The sequence below is a fragment of the Girardinichthys multiradiatus genome, chromosome 5 (genome assembly GCF_021462225.1).
Source record: "Girardinichthys multiradiatus isolate DD_20200921_A chromosome 5, DD_fGirMul_XY1, whole genome shotgun sequence".
Classification (NCBI taxonomy): Eukaryota; Metazoa; Chordata; class Actinopteri; order Cyprinodontiformes; family Goodeidae; genus Girardinichthys; species Girardinichthys multiradiatus.
In genome coordinates, this window is record NC_061798.1 from 45,253,186 (window position 1) to 45,272,433 (window position 19,248).

Genomic DNA, 19,248 nt, shown 5'->3' on the forward strand with positions numbered 1-19,248 from the left:
TCTCCCTTTCCCCCACACCCCCCCTTTTTTTGTTGACAGGACACCTGTAACCTGCAACTCTATGCGTTACATTAACGCTCAGCTTGGACTCCTGCTTTACTTGCACAATGATCACCTGCACTGTTGTATTGCTCTTGCATCTTATACTGCTCTATATTTACTCTCACTCACTTAAAAACTGTGCACATATATTTATATTATATTGTAGATATGTTTATACTGTTTAATTTGTATTGTATTGCACCAACTACGCCAAAACAAATTCCTTGTATGTCCAAAAACGTACTTGGCAATAAAGCTTTTCTGATCTGATTCTGATTCTGATTTAAGTTGATGACAGACAAAAATACAAAATAAACATTTGCTAAATTCAGTTGTAGTTTTCCACTGCTTAGAATGGATCCCATTTTGTTGTCCCACTCTTTCTAGAGTAACAAAAGTGTAACAAGTTAACATTAGTTGGTTAATTAGTTGATTTGTACTGCTGTCGGCTGCTTAATAATTTTAAAGTTCTAGCATTACTGACGTGATAGTTGGCGCTCCTTTTGGTTTCCACCCCATAACCATTCTGTTGTTGCAACTGGAAATATTTCCATACATCCTAATCTGTGTTTTTTGAAAGCAAAGCAAAAGTATCGTAGGGTTGAGTTTGCCAGCTTGACCAGGATTGCACAGCAACAGGTGGGAGAGGGACAGCACTGCTCCATCTTTAAAAAGTTGAGCTAAAAGGAAAGTCTCTTCTTGCATTTATCGTGCATTTCTTGCAGTTATAAGGGCATTAACATACAGGTCCTTCTCAAAATATTTGCATATTGTGATAAAGTTCATTATTTTCCATAATGTCATGATGAAAATTTAACATTCATATATTTTAGATTCATTGCACACTAACTGAAATATTTCAGGTCTTTTATTGTCTTAATACGGATGATTTTGGCATACAGCTCATGAAAACCCCAAATTCCTATCTCACAAAATTAGCATATTTCATCCGACCAATAAAAGAAAAGTGTTTTTAATACAAAAAACGTCAACCTTCAAATAATCATGTACAGTTATGCACTCAATACTTGGTCGGAAATCCTTTTGCAGAAATGACTGCTTCAATGCGGCGTGGCATGGAGGCAATCAGCCTGTGGCACTGCTGAGGTCTTATGGAGGCCCAGGATGCTTCGATAGCGGCCTTTAGCTCATCCAGAGTGTTGGGTCTTGAGTCTCTCAACGTTCTCTTCACAATATCCCACAGATTCTCTATGGGGTTCAGGTCAGGAGAGTTGGCAGGCCAATTGAGCACAGTGATACCATGGTCAGTAAACCATTTACCAGTGGTTTTGGCACTGTGAGCAGGTGCCAGGTCGTGCTGAAAAATGAAATCTTCATCTCCATAAAGCTTTTCAGCAGATGGAAGCATAAAGTGATCCAAAATCTCCTGATAGCTAGCTGCATTGACCCTGCCCTTGATAAAACACAGTGGACCAACACCAGCAGCTGACACGGCACCCCAGACCATCACTGACTGTGGGTACTTGACACTGGACTTCTGGCATTTTGGCATTTCCTTCTCCCCAGTCTTCCTCCAGACTCTGGCACCTTGATTTCCGAATGACATGCAGAATTTGCTTTCATCCGAAAAAAGTACTTTGGACCACTGAGCAACAGTCCAGTGTTGCTTCTCTGTAGCCCAGGTCAGGCGCTTCTGCCGCTGTTTCTGGTTCAAAAGTGGCTTGACCTGGGGAATGCGGCACCTGTAGCCCATTTCCTGCACACGCCTGTGCACGGTGGCTCTGGATGTTTCTACTCCAGACTCAGTCCACTGCTTCCACAGGTCCCCCAAGGTCTAGAATCGGCCCTTCTCCACAATCTTCCTCAGGGTCCGGTCACCTCTTCTCGTTGGGCAGCGTTTTCTGCCACACTTTTTCCTTCCCACAGACTTCCCACTGAGGTGCCTTGATACAGCACTCTGGGAACAGCCTATTCGTTCAGAAATTTCTTACCCTCTTGCTTGAGGGTGTCAATAGTGGCCTTCTGGACAGCAATCAGGTCGGCAGTCTTACCCATGATTGGGGTTTTGAGTGATGAACCAGGCTGGGAGTTTTAAAGACCTCAGGAATCTTTTGCAGGTGTTTAGAGTTAACTCGTTGATTCAGATGATTAGGTTCATAGCTCGTTTAGAGACCCTTTTAATGATATGCTAATTTTGTGAGATAGGAATTTTGGGTTTTCATGAGCTGTATGCCAAAATCATCCATATTAAGACAATAAAAGACCTGAAATATTTCAGTTAGTGTGCAATGAATCTAAAATATATGAATGTTAAATTTTCATCATGACATTATGGAAAATAATGAACTTTATCACAATATGCTAATATTTTGAGAAGGATCTGTATTGGACTGGAAAATTGTTAATGGTTTAAAAACTTACTTTTTAACACCCAGTGTGCAGACCAGGTCATGTGACACAGACAGACTGGGATCCACAGCAGTTTTTACCAAGATCCTTTAGACCATCAAAATAATGTGGATGGCCTAAAATACAGCTTTTCAAGCCCTCCTAATGAAATTCAGCTGTGTTATTAAATTTTTTAAATCCCTCTGTAACCTATGAGGCCAGCAAAACCACAGACAGCAGAGTAGCAATGACACTTAAAATTGCCTTGATCAGGTATGGATCAGGACATCTCCAGTTTAAACTGTAGTTTAAGCTTAAGTATTAGGATAAAGTCTGAAGACAAAGTGAGCTAAATCACCAGAGAGCAAGCTAAAAATAAAGATGGCATTGTTTAAACTGATGTAGACGTAGTTGTGGAAGATCTAAACATCGTGCTGTCCACTAAACCCCGGTTAAAAAGTAATTTTGAGTTAAATTCTGGGGTTTCTTACTGCAGAAAACTTTTTTTTTTTCTTTCTGTAGTTATGCTCTTTTATGTACAAGGATCCAGACAAGTTAATGTTTATCTACTTCAGATGGGAAGCCTGCAGTGAGCTGTTGATTTTACCAACAGCTGGATTGATTAGAATCAGCGTTACCCTGAAGAAAGCTGACTGCTTTGTAATTTCTTTCATCTTACACAGCTGGCCGACAGCACTGGGCAAAGGATGAAAAAGGCTTTATTGCCATTTTCGTTTTATTAAAATAAGGTTGAACTGATGGAACACTGATGGAAATTTGACTAGTTTTGAGACTATTTGATTCTTTTGTATCCCTCAAAACTGGAAAGGTCTCCTGCTTTTTCAGCAGACAGTTTGTGTTTCTGATTGTTTTTCTGGTTTATGCTAAATACCCGTCCTGGCTAAGATGAATCTGTTTTACTGCATTTGTCTTTGTGTTACTGTAGATATTTGAGATGTTTATTGTTCTTTCCACCTTCCAGTTACCTGACCAGCAACCCCTTTCCTTTCCCAAACACCCAAAAAACATTCACATTCATTTCATTTTTCTTTCTTTTTTTTTAGCCTTGGATGGATTGTGGGAGACGCGACTCGGTGTAATTGACTCGATTAATGCCAGTCATTATAATTTTGTCTTCACAGAGCTGTCTCCCCCAAAAGAGCCAACATCCTTGCTGTGCGACCCTGTCAGCCGGGCCGTGTAATGGAAAGCACTGCCCATGATTACAGTGTCGCAAGTCATAATGGTCCTGCTTGCCAGCAAGTTGTGCCCTTGTGGGTGTTTAGGAAGTTGACAGAGCGTAGTCCGCTACCCTCTTGCCTTAGCTGCGGCTTTTAACTCTGAAAATTGAAACACCTTTTTCGTTTTTAAAATTAGGGTGAATAGACCTTCTTAAGTTTTTTCCTCATTAAAAGGGAAATATATAAATGAGTTGTATGTACTGTTGTACTATTTTTGCACAACATTCCAAGGAATAAATGAGCAGATTCTTTTAAAGCCATCCACAAAAACATAACGTATATTTTAAGTAGGGTATTATTAGTAGGCCTTGGTAGAAGAGAATGCAACATTAAGTATTTGGTATTTCACTTAAACTTTCATATTAACATTACATAATAAGTCCTTCATTTAAACCCACATCAACTGAGTGACCACCGGCATCAACGGTTACTTGTCTTTTCCACTTACAGGCAGCCCAGCTTTGGTTTTTAATGGCACTATTCAAACGTTCAGCTTCTTTGGTCGTTATTTTAGGGCTGAGTCTATGAACTTGGCCTTTTCTCCCACAGTCGACTTTGGCTTTGGATATAAGAAAAGCCCATTATAGCATGGAGGGTTTGGCTGTTTGAGCAGGCTCGACACACAGGTGATGAAGTGTTTGTTTATGGTTATGAGTTTGAACCCAGCACCGTTGATTAGTGCTGCAGACCTTACATGTTTCAGGCAGGCGCAGATGGAAATGGACCCAGTTCAGGTCTGCTACCTGCTGACATTCTAATAAATCTGCATCAGAGTTATGAAAGCTGGTCAGTTATGTAACGGCATATTTTAAACTGGTTTATTCTTGTATGTTTGTCTGTTGTCCTGATTTTACATGTTTCTGGAATATTTTCAAGTATTTTCCGCTGTTATTTGGCAGTTAGTCTAGAATTTGTTTTAAGTATTTCTGGTCTGAAAAATCCAGTTAAAGTTAAACACAGCATGGAAATATACTTGACAGACTTTTTTGTCTGTCCGCCCATCCGTTTGTTCAACTATCCACCAGTCTGCCCATTCGTCTGCCCTTCCATTTGTCCATTTATCTGTCTTTTTTCTGACCATCTGACCATTCATCTGTTTATCCAACTATCAGTCAGTCTGTCCATCAGTCGATCAATTCATTTGTGTGTTCAATCCTCCATTTATTCTTCCCTTTGTCCATCTGTCCATCTCTCTGTCCGGCCATCCATTTGTTTGTCTCTGTCGTCTGTCCTTCCGTCAGTGGTTCTATGTGGAAATATCTGCAGTACGTTTTTCAGAACCCTTCTATTAATACTTATACAAAATGTTGATTAATATAAATATTTACCAAAATAACCTGAGAACACTGTAGGAAAAATAGAATAAATGAAAACAAATGATGAACCCTACTAGTTGGAATTGTTAGATTTCGATTTCAGTCCTTTAGTCTGGTTTTCTGCTGTCTCTTATTCATGCATGGTTTCAGCTCATAGAGATTAATGAATCTGCAACACACAACACACAGAGCCTGATGTTTTGGCTTAAAATTTCAACCACTTACTTAGTCGTCTTTCTTCCGTAGTCTGCTCAGTTTGCCGTTTCCCAGTTCATCATGCCAGAAGGTCAGGACCCACTTTAAAGTCACATAAAGAGACATAGATTGATAATTAAAGGCACGAAGCCTACAAAACAGCCCCTCTAATGTGATTTATACCTATAGATTTTCTGTCAGAGACGAAATGTTGGGTTTAAAATTGAAGAGGAGGGCCCATTATAAAGTGATTTACGGGTAATTTTGGAAAACCATGGCATATTTTCCCTCAGCTGTGCTTTTTGGTTAATATATACTGTATCTCTGTAGGGGCAGTTTAAGGTTATTTTGATGAAGGTAGAGACACAACATTTAATACTACAGTAAGAGTTAAATGAGTTTTCAGGGTTTTTGGTCAGATCCTACATAAGACAATATAAAATGTTAACATAGACCTGTATGTACAGTATGCTGAGCTGATTCAGCAGAGCTCAGAATAAGCCACAAGCACTGCATGAGAATGCAGGTAAAAACTGGTTTGGAAATAAGTCTAGGCCATGAAAATACTTTTTATAGGATTATAGCTATTCATTTCAGAAGGTGTTGCTACAGAGTTCAAAGGCCTATTCTGATAACAAATTCTGACAGAGAAAAATGTCCTGCCTGTGGTTTGTAGGTATCGTGTGATTTAGTGTGCTGGAGGGCATTAGAAAATGCATGTCCACTGTTATTAATCAACATGACACGAGGGCAGAAATGACCCACGCTTTTCAGTTTGTTCTACTCCCTGTAAAGTTTATTCATAAGAAACGCCATGGGTCTCATATCTTTGCTCTTCTCTTGTCCACACCTCTATTTGTGAATGTAACTGCAGATTATACATATTAGAATACCAGGAAAGTTCGTTCCTTTGGAGCTCCTGTAACACTTTCATTTTTCTTCTCCTCCAGTCTACCTGTGCTCAGTATGCGGCAGAGAAGCGAGATGAGGAGAAAATGTGCGACCACTTGATCAGAGCTGCCAAATTTCGTGACCACATGACATCCACCCAGCTCATCCAGAAGATAATCAACATTCTGACTGACAAACACGGAGCCTGGGGAAATTCGTCCTTCAGGTAAAGCAAACGTTGTTGCAAAAAACCCAACATGAAAAAAGACCTGCTCCTGTTCTCCCAGTTGTGGTATGATTTGGTACGTTTGTACACAGTTTCTATTCTAATATATCGATTTAAACAGACAAGATCAACTTGCATGTTCGTTTTCAGGTTTGAAATGGAGAAATATTTAAAACAAAGGATGAAAGAAGAAGAAATGAGCACAAGGCAGCTGAGAACAGAGGTGAAAGTTCTCAGTGATGTCGTTTGGACCAAAACTCCGACATCAATGCTTAAAACAAAGAAAAATCAGTGACTGCAAAGTCTACAGCTCGAGTTTGAGTTCATAATGTGGAGATAATTCATGTGCTCCTGCGAGATGTATACAGTAATTTGTCCAGAGAGGAGGAAGAAGTCAGGACAAATGTACTCTGAGAGGAGTAGCTTGGAGACCCAACAGACTAGCACCTTAGTCCGGGATTTAAGTGGTCTGTTGATATCCTACTCTGCCTGTAAATCAGCACAGTGGTAAATGACTGCTTGTGATTAAACATCTAATTCATAAGAAAAAAATTCAGGTAATTTCTGCTCCTGTTCTGACCAGTATGTTTACTATGATGCCCATGGGCATCAGAACTCCCATTTCTCCCAACAACTGTGACCAATATAGCTTACATAATACCAGCGAGCCATGCTGTAGTTGTGTAAGTCTCCACATAATCAGTTTGTGTTTTACTCATGAGGGTTTAACAACACTCCAATAATGCAGCTGTCTGGAAATACTGCCATGGCACTCAGTGAAGTTAAAATGCTCAGGCAGTAGCTGCAGGCAAACAGTCTCTCCTTTATTTGGCTCAGACACAAAGAAACAAAATCATGCTGCTCTAGCCAATTGTCTTGAGAAAATATGCAAGAGGAATGTTTGAGAAAAAAAGTTGCCAACAAAATTATTCAGCTGATGTTGTGTACTGACAGAGGGCACATACAAACCAAAAGAGCGCATTTTCCTACCTGATAAACTTTATGCTAACAAACACCCATGATTGACTTGGTTTGGTTGGCCATTCCCTGCTCTAGTTATCAGTCCTGTATCTAACGAACTGTGTTTTCTTCCTCAGTTTTTGGGTGGTTTCTCCTTAAATCTAATGATTCTAATTGTTTCATAATCCGAGACAAAAAAAAATTGGAATTCTCTTTTTTGTTGGTCTGGAGAAATCTGTCTTCCTCACCTGTTTAGACGCTTTCCTTGGACTTCCTTGTGGTTTCTGCATAGATGTTTTTAGCAAAGAGGCCTGCTATATTGTTTTTCGGTGTTGCCAATATTAATAATAATATTTTTATATTGTATATTTATATCTTCTTTTAAGCTCCTAAATCAAAGGTTTCTATTTGTTTGAGAAATGGCTTTTTGAAATAACTTGGCATCAAATAACAATTTAAAGGCTTATTTGTTACACTCACAGGATTTTTTGGTTTTCTGGCTCTCAAGTGCTACGATATTTGGCCTCGGAAGAAACAATAATGACAAGAAAATATTGTACATAAAATACCTGAAAAATTATTTATTTGGGGAACAAAAAATTCAAAAGCACTAATTTTGTTTCCATAGCATGGTCTTCATGAAGGATTAAAAATATTTTTCTGTTTTTATTATTTTTCGCATCTCTTCAGTAGTCACAACATTTTTTATATTAAATTAGCAAAGGTGAAAGCTGTGTGCTGAATGATGCATTGACCTGAGAAAGACATGAAAGCCATTTGAACAAACTCGGCTCCCATTGAGAACAGAGGGAACCTTATCCTCTGTGTTTGTTTCGCCAAATGGGCAGCAGAATCCAATGCAGCTATTCCCTAATGATGGCTGTTTGTGCAGGTAGTGTGTAATGGTGAGCTGGAGATGGCTGCTGGCTCATGCTTGTTAAGCTGAACCAAGTCTCCAGAGACTCGTCTGGCAGGGCTTAGTTTGCCGTTGCATCAAGAGGCTATCTGCAGCCGCCTTTGTTTCCTTTCCTGTATCAGTATGTGGTGAGCCATTTGTCACATGTTTTCCTTCTTGGGTCAATCTCCCTTTGTCCGCTCCTACTTTTGCTTTCTATCTGTTTCTACATGTATACTTCCATAACACGGTGCCATTTAGTATGGATATTCTCATCTAAGAGCCTGGGCTTGAAAAGCCCCCCATTACAGGCCCTTTAGCCTGCCCTGCTATTGATGGCTTTCCTAATGGCTGCCGATAGATGCAGGGAGCCACTGGCACTGCGCCTTGGAGTGCAGCGCTCTTTTAATAAATCACAATCAGTCCAGTGCCATTACATCAATATTTTTGGTCAATTACTGTGAAGGTCAGGTGGTGCAGCTTTGCACCACGGAGCTCATGGTATGCAGGCATAAGAGAAACATCTGCTGCTGCAAATGCAACAAATATAGAGACAAGAAGGGAAGAAACAGTTCTCCACACCTGTATACCTGCAGGCCTTGTAGAAAATTCTTTCGCTCTAATTTCACACACGAAGTGTGCTGCAGCAACATCTGCGCCTAAAGATCTACACAAAGAAACACACATCACTTTTTCCTAGCTGTGAAATTGAAATCCACTAACACGCAGACGACATGATGATGTCCTTTCGCAGCTGAGGTGTAAAACCCCAACCTCCCTGCCTCACGCCATAAAAATGTATTCCCCAAAGTTTCCATTTAATAAAGAATCCGAAAATGAAAATATTATTTTCTTGCGAGCTTATGGGAATTGTTGTTTGCTCACTGCAGGCGTCTAATATCTTCTGACACAGTGTGACCTGCCTGAATGCAATTGGTGTCTTAATATCCAGCGTACAGAGGCATGGTCCTCTGGAGAACAGAGGTGTTAGGTGATTTTTCCCTTCGACGTTTGCTGCTTTTGTCTGGGGTTCTCTCTCTTATTCCTCCTCTTTCTCAACAAGCTATTCAACTGAGCTATTCAATTTCCTTCACTCCTTGTCGTTTGCACTTTGTTTCTCCATCTACTTTTAGTTATTATCATTAGACTTCTTCTTTCCCATCATGTCTTTTTCTGTCACTTATTGTCAAATCATGAACAGATCCACAGGTAGACAACAGCATATACCATCACTGATACAGTGCCTTGCAAAACTATTCATACCTCTTGGGTTTTTTTATATATATTTTTTTTTCATGTCACAACCACAAACCTAAAATTTAGAATTAACCAACACAAGGTAGAGCATAATGGTCATATGGAAGAAAAATCATACATGTTTTTATACAAATATCTGAAAAGTACGGAGCTTCCCTACATGATACTGCCACCGCCATTTTGCATGGAGAGGAGAGTGTTTTGGAATACATTTAATTGTGGTCTAATCTGACCAGAACATTTGCGGTGTCTCCTACATTTTCTGTTGAAAACTGAGGAGAGGATTTCTTATGGCTTTCTTTCAGAAAATTAAAAATCATGAAGGTTAGATCAGTGCATGGCTCAACTAATAGTTTTCCTTTGGACCGATTCCCCCACCTGAGCTGTGGATTCCTACAGCTCCTACAGTTACCATGAGCCCTCTTGACCGCTTCTCTGATACGTTGCTCTCCTTGTTGTCTAATCTTTACAAAAATATACCATTTGAACAAGTTTAGCTCCCATATAACTAGTCGGTGGGTTTGCAGATGGGCCGTACTCACGTTTTCAGGTGATGGATCAGGGTAGTAGGTTGCACAGGGCTTTACTTTACTTTCCCAAACTCAAGAAACCTGAATGCAAATGCATGCCACATTTGTAAATAATAATTTAAATATCACTTTCTTTCACAATACTTTGTGTTGCTCTATCACTCAAATTCTCAGTGAAATAGATTGAATCTTGTCATTATTGTGTCAAAATGTGTGGGGAAGTTCACAGGGAATGAATACTTTAACATGGCACTGGACATGGATTTCTGCCCCAGCACCTTAAGACTCAGGTGTACACCATACCTGCAAAAAGGGAGCAACACATAAATGAACAGCCACACAAGTAGCAACTGCAGGTTTTATTTTTCCCTCCTACATTTCCACCTTTTTTCCCTCCTTTCCTCTTATTTTGAGCTGAAGTCCACTGAGGGTCCAGCCTGCTGCAGTGTTTATTTGGGTCAGGAATCATCTCATGTACATGACGCCTGGACAAAGTTGACAGACAGAGAAGGGAGATGAGGGCAGATGATGGAACACACCAGCTCAGTCCCAGGGGACAGACTTTGCTCTCTTCTTTCTCCCACCTCTCATACTGCCTCTTTATTGCATTCTAATAGGCTGACTAATGTACCATAGAAACTCGCTTTGGATGTAGAAAAAAGGAGACTAAAAGGGAAGGCGGCTGCAGATAAAGAAACGAGGTCTGAATGTGATGTAAAGGCAATACCGGTGCTGTTTCTACAATCTTTTTGAGTAGCTGGTCTCCTTCAAACAAATGGAAGCATAATTCAGGTTGTAGACAATGGCTTACATCAGCATCCTTCATATTTTCCGTTTCTTCCAGCAAACCTCACCTACAGCGACTTCCCCGAAATGCAGCTCATCTCCCTCTGCTCCTCCTTCCTCATATAAGCAGCTCATTTTCTGCTGCCGTGCTGCTCTAATGGACACCCTTAGGCTAGAGGCTTCCCAGCCAAGGGACATCCATCTTTTGGCATGTCACACTCCTGCCTGGCAAAAAATCTTTGTGATGCGCACTCCAATTTTTCTTCAGTAAATCAAATCTTCCTTCCTTCAGAAAGACGAATGCGTTTGGCTCGGAGTGTTATAAAGAAAATCAATGCCTACAAAATTGAAACAGTATGCCTCCGTATTGATCGGCCTCGAGAGATCGAAAACGAACAGCTTTGTAACCGTTACGTGGGACAGTTAGCTGACCTGTAATGGACAAAGTATTGATATTAGCATTACTATTTTCTCTTGTGCTGCGTAATTTTTTTACCAGCACATGGCTGAGCGAAAAGGTTGATTCCTTCTTTTTAACTAATGAGACAGAATATAACATAAATGTCCGAACAAAACACTGTGGTGGGATTTTCTCATACCTTTTCATTTTATGTTTGTCTCCATATATAGTCCAAATGTACACTAGAGGGAGTATTTCTCTGATGGTACATTACATTTTTTTTTACATCTGTTAAAAACTAATGCTTTAGTTTTTATGAATACTCCTGAATAGTTCTTTACATTATCCACGTCTGTATTAGTTGATAACATTTATAATTTTTTGGTGCACATTTTAATCAGTGCACGTTTTTATAAATTACAAGCCTTGAGATTGATTATTTATATGCGTAATCAGTTTAGAAATTGTGAAAACACATTGAGCTCAGCTTCTGCATCTACTGTGCAACAAAGCAAAGAAACAATTTCACTGTCCTGCCTGCAGCTGCTCATTGGTTAGCGTAGTTTTCATTTATTTAAATTTTGTAGAATTCATGTTTTAGCATAGTGGTTTTCAGTCCTGGTTCCCAGGACCTACTGTCCTGCATGTTTTAGGTGTTTCCCTGCTGCAGAACGTCTAACCTAAATGAATGGGTGATTAACAGGCTTCTACAGCACTTAATGACATACTGAGGAGGTAATGCAATCAGAGACGCCTCTAAGACATGAACATCATTGGATCATGAGGACTGGGATTGAGAACTACAGTTTTGGAACAAAAAACACTAGCTAAGATTGAAAACAAATAAAAAAATCAAATGTTGGAGATGCACTGATCAGACAGACTTCTGGCTTCTGTTAAATGTTTACCTGTTGATGCCAGTTTTTGCAGATTGCAATTTTACTTAAGATCTAAAATGTAAGAAGATATAATAACAGCGTTCACTTTATATTATTCAGCCCTCATGCAGTGAACTGTTTTTAAATATTTTGCCAACGTCACACCACATGTATGAGAGTTGCTGTAACACAAGTTTTATTCAATTATAACATAATAAAATAATAAAATAAATTAATTAATAAAATAATTGCAGAGCCTACATTTTAATCTTTCTTTAACATCTCATTTAACAATTGGCATCATTAGTGCACTTAGCCTGGCTAGCCTTCCAAAAACGGGGGTGTTTGTGTGTATTCCCTACAGTGTATGTAAATCCCTACCTTAACTGAGATTTCTAAATCCTGCCAACATTTTCAAAATCTACTGTATTTCATGATGGAGTTAAAAGCTCCGAGGCTGAAAGTTTAAAATGGTAAAACAGAGCAGGTCCGTTCAGCTATAATGTGCTGAAGTTGCACTCTCTCTCCTTCTCTCTCTCTCATCCCAAATTAACTTAACAGATGTGGTAGAAAATATAGTTTTCTCTTAAATATCTTATTGCATTATCTTCCAACATTGAGGCACCTCACTGATACTAAGAATACCCATCAGCATTGATAATCCGGTCGGCAGTCAGGACTAATCAAGCAAAAATTTGAACGACTTCTCTGAACAGCTGGTTTCCTGGTGTAGCTCTAATACAAATGCAATATTTTGTTGACCTTGGTGCCCTCGTGGTCACAAAAATAAACCGTCAGTTCAAACTGTACGAACCTATGTCCCCCTCCCGAATGATATTAGGGGATCAGGCTTGCTGCAGCAAGAACATTTATGTCACATCACTTAGTATTTTGCTATATTAATGATTGCATGAGAAGCTGTAGCAGTAAGAATAATTTCCACTTTTATCCTTCTATTCTAGACCTAAATCAAAATTATGGCGCCTAATATTGATAGTAATGCATGTGCTAAAGTCGAGGTCTGCTCAGTGTCTGCACCGGGCTCGCGTGTGTGTTTTATGGACATGCTGTACATTACGACTGCGCTGGTACTCTGGACTCACGACTGAAAAAGGAAATGGGACTCCTGCACGTCAGCGGAGAATATAACCATAGGAAACAAGAGCATAACAGTTTAGAAAACACGGGCTCTCGGAAATGCGTGACACGAGAGGGTCAGGAAGACGAAGAGAAAGGAGAGGATGAATGACACGGATGAGAGGGGGAGAGGTTTGCCTCTGAAGAATCAAAAGTTGGACTGGTGTAGTGGAGATGGATGACACTTTTGCATGACATCCTTTGTCAGAAGTTGTTCAAAGCTGTATTTAAAATTGTTACATTTTTGGTTTGAGTTTTGATGGAACTTTTACTTTTAAAGGAGCAACTAAATCTAGGTCCTGGTCCTAAGTTTGCTTTTAACATTGTCAATAATAAAATCACAAGTTGCACGTAAAATGCATGTTAAATTGTTGTGTAAAAGCCGAGTAAAACTTAGCACTTTCTCATAATTAGTATTCAGATGTCTTGTTGAGTAAAATTATTTTTAGTAAAGAAATATACAGGATTGATCAGAGATTCCAACAATAATGGAAGACATAGTAGCACAGAGATGTTATGTTAAGACCCCACATCTGTCACATTGGTTTATTTTACCAGGTTACCTTTCTGAAGGTCAAGAAATGACGTTTTAGTTTGCGTAAAATAGGACAGATTGTCAGTTGCTTCTAAAGTAGATCATCCTCAAAATTCGCTACCTTCTTTTCACTGGAACTGTCTTTTTGGTTTCCTTATAAATACCAGCAGTCTAAACACAAATGTATCCCAATGTTCTGAGGCTCGGCAGCTGCAGCCAACTATGAGAAGGTTATTTCCTTTAGTCCCCATACTGGCTACTTCAAAACCAATTAGCTGGGGCTCAAGTTGTGATCATCCATCTGCCTTGATACAGCCATAAACATGAAGTGTAAACATAAATGGAGCCTGCCCTCAGTTGGTCGATCCCTCCGCATCTCATAGACTTCTTCCGCACCAAAGTCCTCGAATGGGTTTAAAGCAAAACCGTCGGCTTCATTAATCATTCATTTTGACGTGCATCTGGGGCAGAGAAGTTGTGACTCCGACAAAAAGGATGTTCCTTAAACCTCTGGGGAGACCGTTCTAAGTTTGACAGATGTGCGTTCCATCGGTTACATAAAATAACATGCCACAAGGGCCCTACCATGCAGTCTGGCTCATGGATATGAATTAGAATATGGCCTTAATGATAACATTTACATCCACTGTATATACAGTACAGTGGCTGGGCCTGTGAGGAATAGTAACAAAGTGTCACAGTGAAACATATTAACAGCTGATGATGTCCATATGTTATCATGACGAAGTGTTGCAGCATATTCTGAGATTCCAAAAATTACACTTGGCAAATGATTTAAAATGACTGCTGAAAGGAAAGTGGTTCAGTTATTCTTTTTAATCCTCATAGATGCAGTGGCTTCCAGAGATATGTTGTTGCATAAACTAAATGCACATCAAACACACAAACTGAAGGTGCAGTGATGTCAAAAAGTATTTGCCATTGTTTGTTTTGCCATTTTGTTTCACTTAATGTTTCAGATCATTAAACAAGTTTTATTATCAAAGATAACCAGAGTAAGTACAAAAAAGCTATTCAAACCACCTTATCTGTATGTGGATAAAGCAACTGCCTCCACTTGTTAAAACATGAATTAACTGTGATTAACTACATTTCATGGAAAGCTGGGTACAGCCTAAGTACGACCAGACCTGTAAAATCAAGAAGTCACTTAAATAAGACCGTCCAGCAACGTGAAGTAGACTAAAAGATCTGAAGAGGCAAAACATCGTGCTCTGATCTAAACAAATTCAAGAATTGAAGAGAGACAAATTCATTGACCTCCATCAGTTGAGTAAGGGTAACAAAACCATTTCTAAGGCTTTGGAACTCCAAAAAACCAGTCAGTCAGTCAGTCATTTTCTACCGCTTATTCCATAGTGGGTCGCGGGGGAGCTGGTGCCTATCTCCAGCAGTCTATGGGCGAGAGGCAGGGTACACCCTGGACTGGTCGCCAGTCCATCGCAGGGCAACACACAAACAACCACACACATTCATTCATACACCTAAAGGCAATTTAGAGTGACCAATTAACCTAACAAGCTTGTCTTTGGACTGTGGGAGGAAGCCGGAGTACCCGGTGAGAACCCACGCATGCACGGGGAGAACATGCAAACTCCTTGCAGAAAGACCCCAGGCTGGGAATTGAACCCAGGACCTTCTTGCTGCAAGGCAACAGTGCTACCAACTGCGCCACCGTGCAGCCCTCCAAAAAACCACAAATGCAAAAAAATAAAACCCACAAATGCAGAAAAATATGAAACTGTGGTGAATTTTCCCAGGAGTTGGTCGGCCTACCAAAATTACTCCAAGAGCGTATTGATTTATCCAGGAGCTCACAAAATAACCCAGAACAACATCTAATGCCCTACGGGCGTAACGTGGCTCGGTTAAGGTCAATGTTGATGATTCAACTAAAAGAACCAGACCGGGCAAAAATGGAATCTGTGGTAAAGTGCCAAAGCAATTCTGACGAGAAAGAACTAAATCATTACCTCACATTAGCCTGAACGTTTCTTGAGGATCCCCAGGACTTTTTAGGAAATTATTCTGCTGACTGATGAGACTAAAGTGGAACTGTGTGTGTACCATTTAATCTGGTGCAACAGTACTTCATATAAACAACACATACAGACATCCAAACAAGGCGGTGGTAGGTGTGAAACTGATGGTCATCAGTTGTGTCCTTAAGCTCAAGCACGCTTGGGTTAAGCAGCAGGTCGCTTATGCGAAGCTCACCAGCAGGTACAGAAAAAGCAAAATTAAGGTTTTGGAGTGGCCTAGTCAAAGTCAAATCTTAGAAATTCTGATTCTTAAACTCAGAGTAGCTTAGTCTGATATACATTTTTTGTATGATCTGAAACATTTAATTACATTAAGCAAAAACATTAGAAATCTGCTTTGGGGCAAATACTTTTTTATGGAACTGCGACGTATGCTGTTGCTTAGTCACACTCCATCTCGTTTTCTATTCTCTTCTCGGTCACCTGGAATTTTAATGCGGTGTACTTTAGGAAGCATGATAGCAGGTCATCAACCCCAAAAAAAACAATTACATCATCACACCTCGGCAGCTCGCTGCTTCACCAACAGCTAGGATTCTGTAGCAACTATCAGATTTATGAGTTCCATATATCCTTAAGAAAGTAAATGGCTTCATAGAGCAAGGTCACAATAAAGGGGTGCTGATCAATATCTAAATGAAAAGCCGTTTGGAAGTTTTTAGAGCTCTATTTTTCTCCTTTCTGCCTGGATGCAATATCTGCCCAGTATCGATTGTTCAGGGCCAGTAGTTAGTCAAAGGCTATCTCCTTTGACTAACCTCTTTGCAGCGTGTCAGCCGCCCCCCCTTCTTCCTCTTGATAGATTGTATGCTTCCAGCCACTGTAATTACACCATGGGACCAGCAGGTCATTTATTTTGCTACTTTCAACATTCCGAAAAAAAAAAGTGAAAGAAAAGGAAAAATATCACCTTTATCTTTGGAACCCAGCACTTTCTTCTGCCGCTATAGCAGAAAAGTACACATAAAACACCAGTGCTTCTTGCTATAGATAGTACAGCTTTGTGAAGATGGAGTGTCATCCTTTACTCATAGATCTCCAGTTTGTGTTATGGTTCTAGATTTACTTCATATGCCCTATTTGTGTGTTTGAGGTCAGGTTCAGCTCCACCTTTAGAAACCTGGACCAGAAAAAGTTTGGTCTTTAAAAAACTGTTGCTAAAAAATATATATAATTTGTCTTTTTTTTTCTTTTGTTAAAAAAGCTAATTTTAAACACCAAACAGATTTTAAACTTTGAGTGTACAGTTAAAAACGAAATGGAATTCACTACATTAATTAAATTTCAATTCACTTAATTATATAGGCACATATTCTTACTAAATGTTGTTTTAAGGCACTTGCAAGATAAAAGGTTCCATTTCCTATACAGTTTTACATAATCCATTTTGGTCCGAGTTAATGCTGTCCTTAGCCCTCACGACGTACATGGGTCACGTGCCTTAACCCTGCGCCACCGCTGCACCCCAAAATACACAGAATTAATGACAACATTGGCTCCATCACTGGCTCAGTACTGGAGAAGGACATGGGTAAACACAAACACATTGAGCCAGGAGTACTTTCCATTAGAAAAAACAAAGACAACATAAAGTTGGCAGCAATAGCTCCATCAGTGGCCCTATATAGTACAGAGACAAAGTTAGAAGCACAGAGCCAGGAGTACTTTCCGTGTCTGGGAAAAAGAATGTCCATAAAAACGGCTGTAATAGCTCCATCAGTCTCTGTATAGGGAAGAGGAAGTTGAACACAGAAACACTGGACCACAAGTACTTTCTATGAAGGAAAAGTGCACCTAGTTAATGATGACATAAAAAGTGTGATGCATTCTAACCAGTTTCACATGTTACGTCTCTAAAAGCAGGTATTTTGTAAATTATTGAATAGTTTTTCTTGCTAAGTATTAATATTTTTTGTATATTAAAGTTTCATATCTAGTAACAGCTGTTGGCAGTGTTTGCATGAATGGACATAGTGCCACACAAAGGTTTAACAAGTAAAATTGGTTTGAATTTCAGTCAATTACGGAGGTAATTTAATAGTAATGTTAAACATCCCTCCATGTTTGTGTTGAAAACTGGAAACTTCAGACAGAAAATATTTCCCCCGACATCCGAGCTTATCTGACCCTGAGCACCTCAGCTGTGTTTACCTTTCGAGCCATGTTCGTAGCGTGGAGTGTATGGATCCAGATTTGTCAAACCATTCAAGAACAGCTCTGAAAGCTAGAGGTCAGAGGAATATTACCATGGGCCAGTAATGGCAGAATTATGCAACTCCAGTCCCGTGGATGGCCTCATTACTTCGCTGCTTTTGTGATAAATGGCCTTAAATGCATGTTGTCAAAATCACAGGAAAAATATGTCTTTGTCAAAAATACAAATGGCATCATTTCTTTGATGACACAGTGAAAATCTGAGCATGAACTGATATTCAAAGTTATCACAAAAAAAAAAAAAATGGACAGTCAATGACTTTTGCGTTTTTCATAATTAAAACCTGATACAATGTTTATCCCTCCCTCTCATATAATCTGATATAATTCATGTTTAATGACCTGCTTTTGTTGTTAGATTAACACTCAGTGTAATTGTTGCTAATTGGAAGCTTCATGCAAAGGTAATTAGGCCTTGATTTGCATTATTTCATTCGGGAGCACACCCATGTGGGAGTACTTGGGTCCTTACAAGCTGCTGAGGTGGTAGAGACGCAATATCAAACTTTATTTTTAACTCACATTACATTCTGAAATATGCTGATAAACTGAAGTTAATTGGAAGGACTGGTTGATTATGTTGTATTAGTTTTTAAGATGTAGGCTTCCTTGTTTTTTAGTTGCAGGTTTAATGAAAAGTGAGCCTCCGTGTGAGTATTTTTCATGCGATGCTATTTTCATTTTCTTATTAAATATTGTCTCTACCATTGCTTTTGGGTTTAAGTGAGAAATACACATTAAGTAAGTTGTTTCTCTGATTAATAGAGAGGATGTGTAAAATTACATGTGGACTGTCATTCATGAGGGCTAAGATGGAAATGTTTCCATGTCTGTGACCTCAGGATCACCTCTGTTAAATCTTGTAAACAACATTAGCTGAGGTGAATTAACACATGTAGATGGGCTTCTGTAAACCTCATGGAGTAGGAAGGATAGACATTAGTGCACATGCAGAAAATCATCCCTGCACAACTTAATCATGCCGAACAATTTCAGCGGGATGGTATTTGGTCCTGTTTCATTTTAATTTGAGCCCAGAGATCGCACTGAAGCCATCGCTGCCATGGTTTGACAAAGAGCCAGCACTGCAGCTATCGCTCCTCAACATGACAAATCCCCAATCGGCTGCTGCTCTCGATTCTTCTAAACACGTGGTTTATGCAAATCAAAGCAAAATTATCCTGGGGATACCAGCAATGTTTGAGCGATTTGAGGGCTCCCAGTAGAAACTGGCATTAATATCAAATAAGTAGGAAGGTAACATCTCCTGTGCATATGCAGGTCTCAATGACTGTACCCAAATTAATTTAGCAGAAAGGTTATGAATGGCTGT

General features: G+C 39.6%; 1 protein-coding gene and 1 long non-coding RNA gene across 9 annotated transcripts in view; one reads left to right on the plus strand and one right to left on the minus strand.

Annotated features, from left to right (window-relative positions):
- Positions 1-19,248, plus strand: part of lrba (LPS responsive beige-like anchor protein) — a 255,966-nt gene that overhangs the window by 120,665 nt on the left and 116,053 nt on the right. For all 8 annotated transcript variants that reach the window (XM_047366563.1, XM_047366561.1, XM_047366565.1 and 5 more), the window contains exon 36: positions 6,094-6,260. In XM_047366563.1, the coding sequence (XP_047222519.1) occupies positions 6,094-6,260 (167 nt within the window). The remainder of the gene's footprint in view (positions 1-6,093; positions 6,261-19,248) is intronic.
- The window catches only part of LOC124868921, a 37,529-nt gene that overhangs the window by 8,841 nt on the left and 9,440 nt on the right, over positions 1-19,248 (minus strand). The window contains exon 3 of the long non-coding RNA XR_007038429.1: positions 5,174-5,245. This is a non-coding gene — a long non-coding RNA (uncharacterized LOC124868921). The remainder of the gene's footprint in view (positions 1-5,173; positions 5,246-19,248) is intronic.